Raw genomic sequence first — 18,224 nt, 5'->3', positions numbered from 1 at the left:
CAAACTTCAATTGTCAAAATCCAAGATGGCTGCCTGTCGGCCATGTTGTTATCCGATTGGTCTCAAAACGCAATATGCATAACTAGGCACCAAGGGGAACCTTCATATGAAATTTGAGAAAGATCCCTCCAGTACTTTCTCAGAAATAGCGATAACAAACTTCAATTGTCAAAATCCAAGATGGCTGCCTGTCGGCCATGTTGTTATCCGATTGGTCTCAAAACGCAATATGCATAACTAGGCACCAAGGGGAACCTTCATATGAAATTTGAGAAAGATCCCTCCAGTACTTTCTCAGAAATAGCGATAACAAACTTCAATTGTCAAAATCCAAGATGGCTGCCTGTCGGCCATGTTGTTTTCCGATTGGTCTCAAAATGCAATATGCATAACTAGGCACCAAGGGGAACCTTCATATGAAATTTGAGAAAGATCCCTCCAGTACTTTCTCAGAAATAGCGATAACAAACTTCAATTGTCAAAATCCAAGATGGCTGCCTGTCGGCCATGTTGTTTTCCGATTGGTCTCAAAATGCAATATGCATAACTAGGCACCAAGGGGAACCCACATATGAAATTTGAGAAAGATCCCTTCAGTACTTTCCGAGAAATAGCGATAACAAGAATTGTTTACGGACGGAGGGACGGACGGACGGAGGGACGGACGGACGACGGACCACGGACGCAGGGCGATTTGAATAGCCCACCATCTGATGATGGTGGGCTAAAAATGACATTATGCACATGAGAGAAATTATAGAGGAAATTTTGTCATATTTCCAGCCAAAAAAAAGATTATTTAAAAAATTTTAAGACAATTTCTATATAAATATACTGCTGCTGTCTGTACCTCATAATGGAGGTATGGTCAGCCTTCTCCACAATCTTCACAACCATGACGTTGACCGACCGCACAACCTGGGCCCCCTCCTCCAGCTCCACTAGTCGGTTGTCCAAAAGGATAGTGACAAGGTTATTGATAAGATCCTTCAGAATATCCTTGGATGCCTTGGCAGACAGACTCGGGTTTTGGAACAACTGTGAAAACAATAGATTAGGACTGGTAGAACAAAACCACATTAACATGATTCAATAAATGTGATGAAATCTAACAGAAAAATACATACAGTGCAACAACATGTAATATGTTTTGTCTCAAAATAACTCTAGATCATTATATTACAAATCTAAAAGTATCTTTCTTATTTGATGTGGTCCCTGGGTTAAACTTGTACTTACTGTGAGCAGAGTTCATAATAGAAACCTATACTGATGTATAACGTTGTCCTTGGGTGTACATTTGTACTTACTGCGAGCAGTGTTCCCAACAGACAACTATAAAGATGTGTAATGTTTTTGGGTGTTAGATTTGTACTTACCGCAAGCAGAGTTCCCAACAGACAACTATAAAGATGTGTAACGTTTTTGGGTGTTAGATTTGTACTTACTGCGAGCAGAGTTCCCAACAGACAACTATAAAGATGTGTAACGGTTTTGGGTGTTAGATTTGTACTTACCGCAAGCAGAGTTCCCAACAGACAACTATAAAGATGTGTAATGTTTTTGGGTGTTAGATTTGTACTTACCGCAAGCAGAGTTCCCAACAGACAACTATAAAGATGTATAATGTTTTTGGGTGTTAGATTTGTACTTACTGCGAGCAGAGTTCCCAACAGACACCTGTACAGACGGATGACATTGTCCTTGGGTGTGGACTTGCTGCCCATGTGTGTAGAGTACACCATTTTGAGCTGCATTGACACAGACAGAAGGAGCTGGTCAACGTGGTTAACCATAACCTCAGCTCGCCCTTCCTCCTTTAGTACCTCGTCAATCTGTCAAATCAGTTATATAACTTATAGTGTCATACACCTCCATAAACATCACTTACTGTATTCACAATCTCGTAAACTCTACAATAATCAATGAACAACTACTCGTACAAAGTACACATATGACCCTTAATATAACTCAAAATCTGTAACTTTTACAATAACCCACATACTTGTAACCCCTAAAATAAACCTCATACCTCTAATCCCTACAATAATCCACATACCTGTAACCCCTAAAATAAACCTCATACCTCTAATCCCTACAATAACCCACATACCTGTAACCCCTAAAATAAACCTCATACCTCTAATCCCTACAATTGTAATCCCTAAATAAACCTCATACCTCTAATCCCTACAATAACCCACATACCTGTAACCCCTAAATAACCCTCATACCTCTAATCCCTACAATAACCCACATACCTCTAATCCCTAAAATAACCCACATACATCTAACCCCTAAATAACCCTCATACCTCTAATCCCTACAATAACCCACATACCTGTAACCCCTAAATAACCCTCACACCTCTAATCCCTAAAATAACCCACATACATCTAACCCCTAAATAACCCTCATACCTCTAATCCCTACAATAACCCACATACATCTAACCCCTAAATAACCCACATACCTCTAGCCCCTACAATAACCCTCATACCTCTAGCCCCTACAATAACCCACATACCTGTAATCCCTACAATAACCCACATACCTGTAACCCCTACAATAACCCCCATACCTGTAACCCCTACAATAACACACACCTGTGACCCTCCTATAACCAATATAACTGTGATCCCTGATATAACCCACATACCTGTGACCGATATTAAAACCTACATAAGATCCTCAACAATAACCCACATACTTGTGACCGATATTAAAACCTACATAAGATCCTCAACAATAACCCACATACCTGTGCGAGAGCCTGGATACACAAAGTGATGTCTGCACTGGTGATCTGAGAGATGACCATGCTGATTGTTGTGGCTGCATCAGTTGATTTGGCCATCCTCAGTGACGGAGATGGAGGTCTGTTACGACTGTTACAGAGAAATGAAATATCATTACCATATAGTTTTAATTTTTTCATCTGATTTCTGAGCAGATACCTTCAAATTAATTCATTTTTCCTTGCAATATACATGTAAAATAAATTTTTAACTTACAAGCTTGATGTGGTATCTAGGATACCAATCAAATATGTTGACTACTTTACAGAAAGGTATGTTTAACAACTAAAACCGATCTTATTGATTTTCAGGGGGCAAGTTGATAAGATGAAAGAGATTTACACATGTAAGAGGCCTTACTTGATAGTTGGGGGAAGTTTGACAGGCTGGAAAATCTCATCCAAATCATATTGGATGAGTTTTGGAATCTCTGGCTGTGATGTTCGGTCATCCTCTATCTCTATAGCAAACTTCTTTACCGAGTTAGACGAGGCTGACTTTGGAATGGCAGTACCCGGTCTCTGTATTGTAGCTCTACAACAGTTCAGGACAGATAATTTGAAAATAATCAAAGCAAGAGGCCCACTGGGCCTGCATTACAAACCTTGTATTCAATACTGTTTAGACAAATTATGTGACTGAATAAATGTGTCAAGATGAAATGTGCTAGATTATTGCAACCTACGGCCATGTTGTTTTCCGATTGGTCTCAAAATGCAATATACATAACAAGGCACCAAGGGGAACCTACATATGAAATTTGAGAAAGATCCATTTAGTTCTTTCTGAGAAATAGCGATAACAAACTTCAATTGTCAAAATCCAAGATGGCTGCCTGTTGGCCATGTTGTTTTCCGATTGGTCTCAAAATGCAATATGCATAACTAGGCACCAAGGGGAACCTACATTTGAAATTTGAGAAAGATCCCTTCAGTACTTTCTGAGAAATAGCGATAACAAACTTCAATTGTCAAAATCCAAGATGGCTGCCTGTCGGCCATATTGTTTTCCGATTGGTCTCAAAATGCAATATGCATAACTAGGCACCAAGGGGAACCTACATATGAAATTTGAGAAAGATCCCTTCAGTACTTTCTGAGAAATAGCGATAACAAACTTCAATTGTCAAAATCCAAGATGGCTGCCTGTCGGCCATGTTGTTTTATGGTTGGTCTCAAAATGCAAAATGCATAACTAGGCACCAAGGGGAACCTACATATGAAATTTGAGAAAGATCCCTTCAGTACTTTCTGAGGATTAGCGATAACAAGAATTGTTTACGGACGGACGGAGGGACGGACGGACGGACCACGGACCACGGACGCAGGGCGATTTGAATAAAAAAGAAATTTGTTGATCTTTTTTTTTCTTCTTCTTTTTTTTTTTTTAATAGAACATTGTTGGTTATTTGATAAGAAAGGTACAGGTCAAATATCTTTAACAAAGTTGTCCAGCCTCATTCCAGAAACCTTTCGTCTAATATTCAAATTATAGACCTTTAGGTAAAAGAGAAGATGTTGCTTTAAGTGTTTGAACAAAGTTGACCTCTGTTGACTTTGAATATTGGTCAAGGACATTTCTTATGCAAACTGCCAGGCCTCATCTCAAAAACCTACTTATTTATGATGATTTTGGGCCTTTCTGTTAATGAGAAGATGTTGTGTATTAAGTGTTTAATACCCCCCCCTCCAATAAAAATTGTAACAGTGACCTTGACTCAAAATCCCTGAATCTTCAACTTCCCTGAGATATGGTCCTTGTTCATTGTCGCAAGTTTGATCAAAATCTCTCACAAGAAATGGAGCCACTAGAGCGGTGAATAACTTTGGTGTTAAATACATACCTAAAAGACAGACACAGAGAAAACCTATAGTATCACACCCCCCTCATTCCCCCACATGATGCTAGAATACATGCTTCAACATTGGAAAGAGGAGTAGAAATGATGTAAATGATGAACAATGTACATACTGAGAAGCAGATCTCTGTGGTTGCTGAGGAGCAGTTTTAGGACGAGATTCCTCCTGGGCCTTCTGGGGCTGAGCAGACTTATTCTTCAGTGACCTCTTGATCCTCTCATCCAGAAGGTCCTGGTCTTTGTCATTGAGCTACAGGGGTCAAAATCATAATATCAGTAATGACAGCATATATACAACATTGAGCTACAGCGGTCAAAGTCACAATATCAGTAATGGCAGCATATATACAACAGTGAGGTACAGCGGTCAAAGTCACAATATCAGTAATGGCAGCATATATACAACAGTGAGCTACAGCGGTCAAAGTCATAATATCAGTAATGACAGCATATATACAACAGATAATTTAGAAATTGTTTGACTGGAATACATCCACTCCACCAACAAAATGAGATTATATCAGTACAGTATATGTTATAGGTACAACAGTACTCACCGGTCCTGTGTACTTGTACAGATTGTCCCCTAGAATGGTGTGAGCCACCACTGTTGCGTTCAGGGCTGCATTCCTCACACCGTTGTCTCGGTTACCAATCTGGCCACTGATGGTTTTGAGAGCTTGTCCAGGTGACGGCTGACAAATTGTGATGCCATATGCCTCTATCAGGCTTCCCAATTCCTCAAGGCATTCTGTAACAAACAAAATCAACATTTCAAATCATTTCATTTTTGCCAGCTGAAGTGATTCAACAATTTGGTAAGAATATTTTGTATATTTTCCACCAACTTAAGACACTTTTACTTCAGTAAAAAGGAGTGCAATCAATTAAAAGGTCAGGTTTGCTTCTAAAGGATTTTTTTTCTCTAAATTTTATCAATCCCTCCAAAATGTTGACAATATTCCTTAAAAGATTTCTTCAATTTCCAGCCACAACAACTAGAACCCAACCAGGTTGGCCAGAGGTACCTACCCATACGCTGCTTGGTGTTTTTGGATTTCAGACCGTCTATCAGGTAACTGAAGGTCTTGCTAGCCGGATAGACTTTATGGAGCAGTTTAAAGAGAACACGTACATCTCGCCTAACACCATCCTTAGAGTCTCCCACCTACAACAAATATTCAACTATCTGATCAATTCTGATCATCAAAACCATCATTCTAAACTGTAAGTATACAGCAGAACAGTGTAACATTGTCATACAACAAATACAAAACTCTCTGATCAATTCTGATCATCAAAACCATCATCCCCAACCTTAAGTATAGAGCAGAATACTGTTTTAGAAAGGGTAACATTGGCCTTTAAAATATTCAGATATTGATGGAATCACAACATGATACCATTTATCACTTACATTTGCACATATATAATTTTTGCAAATTTAGCATCCCTATATAAATCATAAAATATTAAAATCATGAAAGACATTGTCACTAATACCTGTACAAGTTACTGTCCCTATTCTTGTTCAACAAGCCTATTGATTGTGTGCTAATATTTGTAATTAAAGACAGACCACAGACAATTTCATACATGTACAAAGGTAGTTTTTTTATGAACCTCATGTAACTAAAATTTGTTAAATATTTTAAGTCACTTGAAGAATATTGTTTTTCAAAAAAACAAATAAAAATTACTGAATCAAAGGAAATCAATTTTCCATTTAGAATGCAACAAAAAAGTTGACTACACGAGAGATGTACTGACTTTGATAATAAGGTAGGGTATGAAGGAGGTTGCCTCATACTCGACCAGGTGGTAGTCTTCCTCAGTCAGCATGGTGAAGAGTAGACGTAGATACTCCAGCGCCTTGTTCAGCATGCTAGGGTTGGTGTCGAAGAAGCGGACAGTAAACCACTTGAGGATGATGTCCAGATTTACCATTGTCGCATCGTGTTGGCTCTCCATACACTGTGGCATAAAGGAATATGTGTAGAAAAGAATCCGACCAAGGATTTAATAACAGGGAATCAAATTAAAAAAAGTTAGCTGGTTATAAAATTTAAAGTGTACCTTGATTAGAGTCTCTATAGCCTTGGTGTGGCATTTGAAGTCCGAGTGGAAGAGTAAATCTATCATAGTTTTGCTGAAGTTCTTTTCCATTTGTGTCCTTAATTGTTCGATATATTCTCCACGCACTTCAATGAAATTCCATTTCAAAACCTAAAACAGAAAACAGACAATGAAAATGTGCACAACTTCTGGTAAGACAACCATGTTTACATTTCTTCTGTAACAAAATGACCTGGACTGATCCCTCTACTTACAGGAGTGTCTTGTATAAAGCTGAACAATAAATGGAAGTAAACAGGAGTGTCTTGTGTACAGCAGAACAATGAATAGAAGTTTTCTGTACAATACTAATGTGCCACCAGTGAAGAGAAAATGTCTGTATAATTCTTCAGTGAAGAGTTCTACAGTGAAGATAAAATTTCTGTGTGAAATTCCTTTAATAACAATTTCTGTGGAATCCTAGCTAGCTTGTATCTGGCTCATCATAACTGTATAGCTCTATAGAGAAGATGTCCTCTATATACCTTCATGTTTTTCTCATCCTTGAAGCGCTGTTCCTTGGGTACTGTGGTGTTCATTGGAGGTCCCAAGTCCTCCTCTTCCTTCTTTTTCTTACTTGTTGCTGGGGCCTATTCCAAAATAATTCACTTAAAGTATTCTGCAGATTTACTTTTCTTTTCTCTTTTTAGTGTAATGTCCCAAAGGATCTATCAAAATTAACTTCATCTTGCTTTTATTTCACAAACAATTTCAACATTATTAACAGTCAATAATTTTACCACTATACATACAGTTATATGGTATAAGGATTCAAACCTATCCTACCAACACCCACTCTAGACCCCACATTTGTTTTCCAGCTTTTAGTTAACTGTCTTAACACCAAGTGGACTGTAGACAACTTATATTTCAATCATTTTTTCCATTTGTGTAGTTATAATAGTACTAAAAAAATATCTCCGGCATTACAACATACGCTACAGGTTTATATTGTCATGTCCTTGTTCACCAAAATATACAATTATTTTCAAAGCTTCTATAAATGAATTCCTTACACTCTTGGCCTTGCCTCGGGCAGTTTTGCCTGCTGCAGGTTTACTGTCAGGCACACTATCCTGTGAAGCTGTAGACAGTGGTCGACTTGGCTTGCCAGTATCGGGCTCGTCGTAAGATTCGGGAGAACTAGCCTTTACTGGTGCCGCAGCTTTCTTAGCTTTCTGTGGCTTGGCTGGGAGGTTTGCTTTTGCCTTCTCTATCAACGCCATAATGGTGTCCTTGGAGCCAGGCTGCCAAAGTCAATAAACATATTATCAGGGATGTCTGTAATATGCTTGGATAGCATGAAGATTTCTATAACCATAGCTGCATTTTTGTTGTTGAATTGAAAGTACAAAGTATTTCAGGATTTTATTTGGGTAAAGGATTTATATGATAAAAGTTTTATTGTAAAATGTGTTTTACAGAGCATCAAAAGTTTCTTTTGGACAGCCAAAAAATAATTGGATACCTTCATTTTTGATGTCGCCTTAAACATGCTTTCAAAACCAACATGGACCATAAATGGTAAAAGTGCTTCCTGTGCCTTCTTCCTAACATCCCCATTCCTGTCCTCTAGGCAGTTCAGTAGAAGTGGCACACATTGTTTAAACTCCGGTGGTAGTTGTTTGTGGTTTGGTAGTTTCTCCGTCAGCCAACCCAACAACTGGAGACAAATAAAACATTACAGGGGTCAGCTTGCTGATGTGGATAAACCAGTTCATATATTTAAAATGCAACATTTCAGGCATAAAACCAGATCTACAAATGTGAATTTCTTTGTCATGGCTTTGCAAATGTGAATATAGGCCCTGAAAGTTCTTTGTCATGGCTTGTCAGAAATCAAAGTAAAATTGCAAATTGCAAGGTTATTCCAGCTAAACTGTTTGGACAGTGGTCAACGAAAAAGGACCGAGTGCCAAACTGAAAGATTTTTGCTTAATTCAATTTTACTTCAAATATATATACCAGGTACACTGCACAAATCCCCTTTACAAAGGAATCAATGTAGATTTATAACAACAATGAATGGAACAGTGCATCACGGGGAAATTCCTCAAGTGTATTCAAAAACACGAATTCCACTTTTGAAAGCCCTATAGGACACTGACTGGCGAACATTACCTCCTGTCTAAGGTTGGGGTTCTCCAGTCGCATAGCATCAAGGATAGCCTCTACCTCCACTAAAGGTACCAAGTTACATTGCTCCACCCAGGCATTGAGTGCTCCCACTGCGGCCGCCCTCAGTGCTGGCTGTAACAAATTATTGTAAAACTCCTCATTATTTCTTAGTTATTGTGTGTTAATTTACAAAAATCAAAGCATATTTTTAGTTATTGCTTGTTAATTTACAAAAATTAAAGCCAATTTTATTTTTTTTATTTTTGTAAGTAATTTACACAAATGTTGAGAAAGTAAAATAAAATACATATATTTTTGACAATCCTAGAACGAATCTTTGATAGACAAAACAAGCTTGACCTTGATCTTTGTCAAGGATATCCTACCTTACTGTCTCCAAAGCAGCCGATGAGTGCAGGACCAATGACTCGGATGTGATGCTTGCAGTGATGTCCCATATTGTTGGCCAATGTTAAACAAATAGCAATTGTCATGTTCACCTACAAAGAAATAATAATATATAGATTTGTACATAGAGAGAGATTTTTTATGATTTTTATAAAAAAAGAAAAAGAAAATCATATACAATTTACTGGAAAGAAGGATGAAATCTGTAAATAAAAATAACTTATAATAAAATAATAACCTATATAATAACATAGATAATAAATTAATTCCAAGAACAAGGACCCTACTGACGGTTTGTTGTCACCTAAACATAACTTAACCTAGATGTAGTGAAGGACAAAGTGACCTACCAGAACTTTGTTGGAGTCTCCGAGGCGGATCTTGATGGACTCAGGAAGGGGACCAAGGTTGGCTTTAATAAATTTGGCTTCGTTTAAAATGGCAGCCACTTTTTCCAGAGATTCTTTCCTAATCTTCCAATTCTTGTCAGCCATCTCTGCCATCAGTTCCGGTGTGAATTTCTCTCTAAAAAACATAGCAAACATTTACAAGACTGAACAAACATGATTACGTCTCTTGAAACACAACTTTATATGATATCATAAGAACAAGAGGCCCATGGGGCCTGTATCGCTCACCTGGTTGGATTTGACCAAATGTCAAAATAATGTTCATGTTCAATTTATTCATACACATACTCTCTAAGGGACTGAAAGACCCTATGGATTATTTTTACAACCTAATTGTGTTTGAAGAAACTAAGTTCCTTAGGGTGGGGAAAGACCCTTGGGCCTCTTAGACTCCGCCCCTCAGGCCCCTGGGTGTTCAGAGTAAAATTTATACAAACTCTGTTCCCCTCCCCCCAAGGATGTTCCTGACCAAATATGGTTCTAATTCATTCATAACTTTATGACTTGTAGCAATTTAAAGACTAATCTCTATTCCCCTATTTGGCCCCGCCCCTCAGGCCCCTGGGGGTTCAGAGTAAAAATTTATACAAACTCTGTTCCCCCTTCTCCCAAGGATGTTCCTGTTCAAATTCATCCATAACTTTATGACTAGTAGCGATTTAAATGATTAACCCTATTTCCTCTATTTGGCCCCGCCCCTCAGGCCCCTGGGGATTCAGAGTAAAAATTTATACAAACTCTGTTCCCCTTCTCCCAATGATGTTCCTGATCAAATTTGGTTCAAATTCATTCATAACTTTATGACTAGTAGCGATTTAAAGGATTAACCCTATTTCCCCTATTTGGCCCCGCCCCTCAGGCCCCTGAGGGTTCAGAGTAAAAATTCATACAAACTCGGTTCCCCTTCCCCCAAGGATGTTCCTGACCAAATCTAATTAAAATCCATGAAAAATTTTATGACCAGTAGCGATTTAACGACTAATCTCCATTTCCCATATTTGGCTCCGCCCCTCAGGCCCCTGGGGGTTCAGAGTAAAAATGTATACAAGCTCTGTTCCCCTTCTCCCAAGGATGTTTCTGACCAAATTTGGTTCTAATTCATTCATAACTTTATGACTAGCAGTGATTTAAAAGATTAACCCTATTTCCCCTATTTGGCCCAGCCCCTCAGGCCCCTGGGAGTTCAGAGTAAAAATTAATACAAACTCTGTTCACCTTCCCCCAAGGATGTTCCTGACCAAATCTAGTTAAAATCCATTAAAAAATTTATAACTAGTAGCGATTTAAAGACTAATATCTATTTCCCCTATTTGGCTCCGCCCCTTAGGCCCCTGGGGGTTTCCAGAGATTCTTTCCTAATCTTCCAATTCTTGTCAGCCATCTCTGCCATCAGTTCCGGTGTGAATTTCTCTCTAGAAAACATAGCAAACTTTTACAATACTCAACAAACATGATCACGTCTCTTGAAACACAACTTAATATGATATCATAAGAAAAATGCTACAACAACAAAAAAGCAACGTTTTAACCAGTCTCCAGTTGTTAAGACTATATACCAATGAATAGTTGATATCTTTGGCTGGCATATTGAATCTAGAATTCATTTCCATAGCACAGGTGGATAGTTGTTCCTGATAGAAAATTCTAAATTATGTTAACCTGTCTCGACATCAGTCCTTATATTTCCATTAAGCCCACTTGTTTATAACTGGGGCGTACGCTCATATAGATCATTGCTCACAAGCCTAACTATAATCACTAGATGCTGAAACATGTGCAATAGTCTGTCACTGAATGGTCACTTTCATAAACTATGATTGATATAAATATTTCCCGATGAAGATTTCTTTTTATATAAAAACAAGAGGCCCAGGAGCCTTAACAGTCACCTGAGTTCTGATGTGTAAACTGATCAAAATGTTTTGCTTTTAAACCAACATGAAACCATCTCAGCCCTGTGACCTTAAAAGTAGGTCATTCATTGGAACAAACTTGGTAGACTTTCACACCACCATGCTATTGGCCCAATATCCTGACCCTGGGCTTTTTGGTTAACGAGAAAAAGCTGTTTGAAGATTTTAACACATTCAACTCCTATGACCTTGAAAGTAGGTCAAGGTTATTTATTTGAACAAACCAAACTTTGTAGCCCTTCATCCCGGCATGCTACTAACCCAATATCATGACTCTCCGCCTCTTGGTCAATGAGAAGTCTAAAATTTCAATTGTTTACAACACTAATGCCGGATAAAAGGCGATCGCAAAAGACTTGCATGTGTATACATAGTTATAATTACTTCTTTATTTTTCAATATTCACATTTTTTTTTATTTCAACAACTAAAGAAACCTTAAAACAATTCAATATTCTGTGGTGGATTCATTCTGTTTACATAAAATAAAGCTGGTATTGACCTTGTTAAACTCAAGGGCACATTATACTAAGTTATTGAGGTTAACTTGAGTAGAAGTTGAAATGTTTGCTGACTGGGTATACTCACCCCACATCATTCCTTGGTATGAGGTCAGCCATATTACTTTCCTCTGTTTCACCAGCTTCCTCATCTTCCTCATCAGCATCCTCACCCCCGGCAGGTACAATAGGGCCTCTGGTTGGAGCTGGTGGTTTCTCTCCCTTCACCTGTGAAGTTTTCAGCAAACTGACCTCAAAAAACTACACAGATCATGTCAGTACACACATGACCTCATAACACTACACAAATCATGTCAGTACACACATGACCTCATAGAACTACACAAATCATGACAGTACACACATGACCTCATAACACTACACAGATCATGTCAGTACACACATGACCTCATAAAACTACACAAATCATGACAGTACACACATGACCTCATAACACTACACAGATCATGTCAATACACACATGACCTCATAACACTACACAGATCATGTCGGTACACACATGACCTCATAACACTACACAAATCATGTCGGTATACACATGACCTCATAACACTACACAAATCATGTCGGTATACACATGACCTCATAAAACTACACAAATCATGTCAGTACACACATGACCTCATAAAACTACACAAATCATGTCAGTACACACATGACCTCATAAAACTACACAAATCATGACAGTACACACATGACCTTATAGAACTACACAAATCATGACAGTACACACATGACCTCATAACACTACACAAATCATGTCGGTACACACATGACCTCATAACACTACACAAATCATGTCGGTATACACATGACCTCATAAAACTACACAAATCATGTCAGTACACACATGACCTCATAAAACTACACAAATCATGTCAGTACACACATGACCTCATAAAACTACACAAATCATGTCAGTACACACATGACCTCATAAAACTACACAAATCATGTCAGTACACACATGACCTCATAGAACTACACAAATCATGACAGTACACACATGACCTCATAACACTACACAAATCATGTCGGTATACACATGACCTCATAACACTACACAAATCATGTCAGTACACACATGACCTCACACTGGTAACTGTAAAAGTCTGAATTTTGGCGAAAAATCTGAGTTTTAAAATACATATCTGAATTTCAGCCGAAAAGTCTTAGTTTTTCAGATATACATTTTATATTCTGATAAGTTGGGGGGAACTCAGATAAGTATTATGAAATTCCGATTTGCATGCTGGAATTCAGATATGTTGGGTAAAATTCAGATGTTTTCTTATTTGTGCCCTCGGGCACCCCTTCTTGCCGGCGAGAGCAGCACGGGGTTTCACACCTCCCGCGGAGCCGGTGTTCATGGTCCACCGGCACCAGCTTACCTTTACCTGTGCTGTTATAAATCATCCGCGTGCGACTCGCGATCGGTCGGTCACCAATTCAATCATACATCGGTCGCTGTAAACTTCAACATTACGGCCGGTAAAGTGTTTTAATTTGTGCTTATCTTCGTCTGTTTTTAGTGTAATGGTCAGTGTCGTTGTTCCGTGTGTGTTTGATACTTTTCTACCTCCGATAACAAAAGATCTGACTGCACGGTGCGGTGATGCAATCGGACCGACGACGTTTTGTACAAGGGCATATCACAATCGACAACCAATATCTCTTATTTCCAATTGGTATCTAAGCTTAATTAAAATGATATTCTCAATAAATCTGTTCACGTGTTGTGATCTGTTGAAACAGTCGGTTCGTAACGTAAGTAGCCGCCCATATGTAAAGTAGATCTACTGTGCAGTGTGTAATTAATAAAAATCGTGTGTTGATACCGATATTCACACTGTTATAAACCAAACATTATTTATGTGCACTTGACGAAAAATCGGACCCAAATCAACATTACTAGCTGCTACTGTGTATAAATTGTTCGCACACTTTCGGTGGCTTGTGATCGCATGATAGTCATACGTCTGGCCGTACGCAGCGCCAGCAGGCGGTCTATTTTAGGACCGATCAAAAGCCGTACGTCTGTCATGGGCTACCAGCACAAACAGAATCACCTACCGTAAGTGTCGCTGCTGTCCTTTATATTTCTTACAGAACCATCGTTTTGTTAATGATTATTTGGCGAGATTGGAAAATGTTAGTCTTTGTGAACAACTTAATCGTATATTTGTTTTGACGTATATATAACACAGTTACTATATTCTTGTTTCAGGTATCCCATGGCTGTAATACGGTTGCAGAAAAATTAGACCAAATTTCTAACCAGTTGCAGTTTTCTTCTTTGTGCCTGGCCTGAACGATGCTTGCTATTTATTGATTTTGATATATACTGTATACCTATATCCGTTAACATTATTTGATATATTTACCCTGTAGCATTTTAATAATTTCCTAAATACGTAGACGTATATATCGCATACATGTGACCTTTATATACGTTTCTGCTTATAAAATAATGGGGCATATCAGGACTCATTTCACGACATGTATGTCGTACAATATGTTTTATACTTTGCCGAATACAACAGAGATACACATTTAAATATATATTTTAGATCGCGGAAAAATATTTCGATAATTTTCTGAATCGCACGTATATATCGTGTAACATTTTGATGATGTTCTGAATAGAACTCGAGCATCAAAGTTTCTTAATGTATCGGTACGAATATATATCGGCAACATTTTGATAATTCTTCGTGATTTATAGCGGGGCGTTTTTTTTGTTTTTTTTTTGTTTTTGTATTTTTAATATAATCGAGGGTAGAGAGTGGTGAAAATTTGATCATTTTCTTAAGATAATTGGACAGACGTAAATGGTGTGCCATGTAGATTTTGTTCTTGATATATCCTGCAACATTTCGATAATTTTCTAAATAGAATGGGACGTATACATTGTGTAACGTTTTTTTTTATATAATTTTCTAAATAGAATGGGACGTATAAATTGTTTAACGTTTTTTTTTTGATATAATTTTCTAAATGTATCTGGATTTATAAGCGTCATTTTGCTTTCATTTTACGTGTTTTACTCCCGACCCTCATAAAGTTAAACTCATAAAATCATAGCCGGAATCATTTTACCGATGTCAAATCTTCTAATAAAATCCGAAACGTTACGTGTAGATTATCTTTTTATTCATACAATACATGAACGAACATTTCATCTTAACCCTGGGATACTGATTTAGTCGATAAAATATGGGTCTCCATTCCCTACGGGATGTCGCCACAGCAAGTACCCATTTCTCCCCGTAGCTCAACAAGGACTCTTCTGTATTTTATCTTCGAGATAGGATATTACGTAATTCAATTCATTTCCAAAAGCAACACAGTATGAAGGATTCCAGGATACATACAGAATATAGTAGTCTTGTCACAGCTCATGGTCTTGAAATTTGTTTAAATATGCATTCCTATGTCATGGGTGTGTAATGAGTTCCTGCCTATACCCTATATTTATATTATTGTAGAACTCGACACCGCGACATTGTCGATGGCACGCCGACTTCTCAACGGTCCAGTGAACAAGATAATTGACCTGTAATCAGTGTCATCTGGACTAGCAGAGGTTGTGTATTGTAACTGACTAGGGCAGTGACCACACCATATTTGAAACAATGATCTAGTACATGAACGTTTTGCTTATGAAAACTCCTCACCTTAACAATAAAGTTCGCAAAATTGGTCAAACGAATTATGGATTGACGACCGATACCAAACCGGTACAAATTAAGGATGTATCGTGGATTCCCGTAGCAAGGACCCATTGTAATACTTTGATCAAACATTCGTTACGATAATCTACAGTAAGTATTTAACCGAGATAAATACTTAAGATAAATGCGAACTGTTAAGTGATTAAACAGTATTTAGTATTATCTTTTATTTTTTTTAGGGACAGTGATGGAATAAGAAAGAGTGCGTGTATGAAGACTTGTATTTTGCACGAATTTACCTGGACCCGAGACGTGAATATCAGATAACGCGTCTCTGTCTTGACACAATTAAAATTATAAACGATGACACATAGACATAAAACATGGAACAGTTACACAAGTTTAGTAGATAAACAACGGAACATTATTGTTGCTTATGTTTATGAACTCTTCGGTCGATTATTAATTCGCCTATTGTAGTTTGTAATTAATTAGAAAACATCTTAGGTGGTGTACAAATGATATAAGTAAATAGCCAAATAAAAAGTTTGCTATGAAGCAAATGTTTCTGTTTTTCTCCACAGTCCCCACAAAACTCCGCCAAACCTGAGGCCAGCGGTTAGAAGTGACAATGTCGGGTGGCAAATTCCATACTCCTGACTGAAAATAGTATGTTTTAACGTAAATTGAATCGACTGTTAATTATCGACAAACGAAATCTAGGGGAGGGGTCATGTATATGCATGTGTGGATTATATATTTTGATCAATGTTACATAAGAAGAAAACGAGATGCTGATATCGAGCTGCTTAACTCACCTGCGTATCATCAATAACAACTGCTGTGTTTAATCAATAAGCATCTTGATTATCTGATTGCTCCAAGCTATGTCCCTTACCTGTACTCGAATCAGATCAAACGGACTTGAGGCGTCCTTTAGAAAGGTACTCTACCTACCTGTCAAAGCGCTATCCACGGGTGGCCACATTAGCCTTGTGCAGGTGTCAGGTACATCCAGTTCAAGTTCTTTAGGACTTTGAGCGAATTAGCTCATCAGTTTACAGACATATTATTTAACATAATTCACAAAATCATATATATACAGGTTCAACTGTGGAACGGCTGATAAACAACGATGATTGGAGAGTGTATTTTCATATTCGTTACATCAAAGTTTCATGTATTTATGATTATGTAATTACATGTTAAAAAGTTTGTGAACACATGAGCACATGCATTGAAGTAATAATTCTAACCTTTTCTTTTTCCATGTGCAAGTGTCAGGTACGTCCGGTAGACATTCTTTTCTGACCTGATGTAAATGTAATTTTTGATAGCGTTGGCGCTTTCGTAACTGCAGCAAGTTGTTTATATAACCACGAAAATAACATATTTTTGTTAGTTTTACATCATTTGTGAAACGGGATATTTTCACATATATCAGACGATTCAATGTTGACGTTTTACAGCCGTTTTACCGCTCCCTGCTATGTACACAAACGGGGTACGGACAAAAGCCCGCACTTGACATTAGCCCCCGGGACATTAGCCCCTAGGACGAAAGCCCTTCACACTAATAAAAAAGTGGACATTTGCGACATCGATCATATAATACTTGCAAAATGGAACACTATAATAATTCAACAAGTTCGGCAAGTTAATTTGTGTTTCTAATGTTTTATGTTCTATTACGGACACGTATCTAATCAAAAGTCCGTGGAACAACTGACGTAACAACTAACGGTGATAAATAAAGGCATTCAAAAACCTATTGTATATTCAAATCCCATACGACTAATTTATCAGACGACACGTACCCATTCCGACTCGTATCCGTAAATCTATACAGATGTGGTTTACTCTACTCACAAAAAAATACCAACATTTGGTTAAGTTGTTCCTTAATTATTTTCGGATTTGGAAGATGCATTTATTTCAGCTTTAACGAAGTTGTCAAATAGCTGGTTTAAATGATGCATGTGCAGTTGATATCATACAGTAATGTGGTTGCAAGTTGCCAGAATTTGCATTGACTGCTTCCACTCGCTCTACTTACTTACTTAACAGGTGTTACGTCCGCTGTATTACGACCTTACGGTCTTTCAGTTGACGAAATGACGAAGACGCCCTCTTGCTGGTCATCAATTGATAAATATTTCCACTTCAAGAATGGTTTTGAGGAAGATGGACATCAGCTTGACCGGCATATTCTAAGTCCTGTGCATCGACGAATCATTACATAAAATAATCTTTTGGTTTTCCTTCCTTTATATTGGCCTAGAGACCAATTACATTACATCGTTAGCATGTGGAGCTTTATCAAATTGTTGTATATGAAGAAAATTGTCAAAATGTTATGCAACACATATCCTGTTATATAAATATATAAGAGAAATAAGCTAATAGTCGT

At 37.8% G+C, this 18,224-nt stretch overlaps 1 protein-coding gene across 1 annotated transcript in view; it reads right to left on the bottom strand.

Moving 5' to 3' along the window:
• LOC117336886 (cytoskeleton-associated protein 5-like) overlaps window positions 1–18,224 on the bottom strand; it is a gene marked incomplete at its 5' end in the record, with an annotated part of 46,384 nt that overhangs the window by 11,782 nt on the left and 16,378 nt on the right. Inside the window, 16 exon segments of the mRNA XM_033897626.1 lie at window positions 851–1,038; window positions 1,656–1,835; window positions 2,762–2,888; window positions 3,159–3,332; window positions 4,770–4,906; window positions 5,214–5,407; window positions 5,689–5,824; window positions 6,427–6,630; window positions 6,733–6,882; window positions 7,257–7,361; window positions 7,788–8,018; window positions 8,240–8,434; window positions 8,893–9,021; window positions 9,276–9,389; window positions 9,648–9,822; window positions 12,208–12,347. Coding sequence (XP_033753517.1) covers window positions 851–1,038; window positions 1,656–1,835; window positions 2,762–2,888; window positions 3,159–3,332; window positions 4,770–4,906; window positions 5,214–5,407; window positions 5,689–5,824; window positions 6,427–6,630; window positions 6,733–6,882; window positions 7,257–7,361; window positions 7,788–8,018; window positions 8,240–8,434; window positions 8,893–9,021; window positions 9,276–9,389; window positions 9,648–9,822; window positions 12,208–12,347 — 2,579 coding nt within the window.

Source organism: Pecten maximus, chromosome 10 (genome assembly GCF_902652985.1).
Source record: "Pecten maximus chromosome 10, xPecMax1.1, whole genome shotgun sequence".
Lineage (NCBI taxonomy): Eukaryota > Metazoa > Mollusca > Bivalvia > Pectinida > Pectinidae > Pecten > Pecten maximus.
The sequence above is the reverse complement of the archived record's forward strand: the minus strand, read 5'-3'. Positions and strand labels throughout refer to the sequence as shown.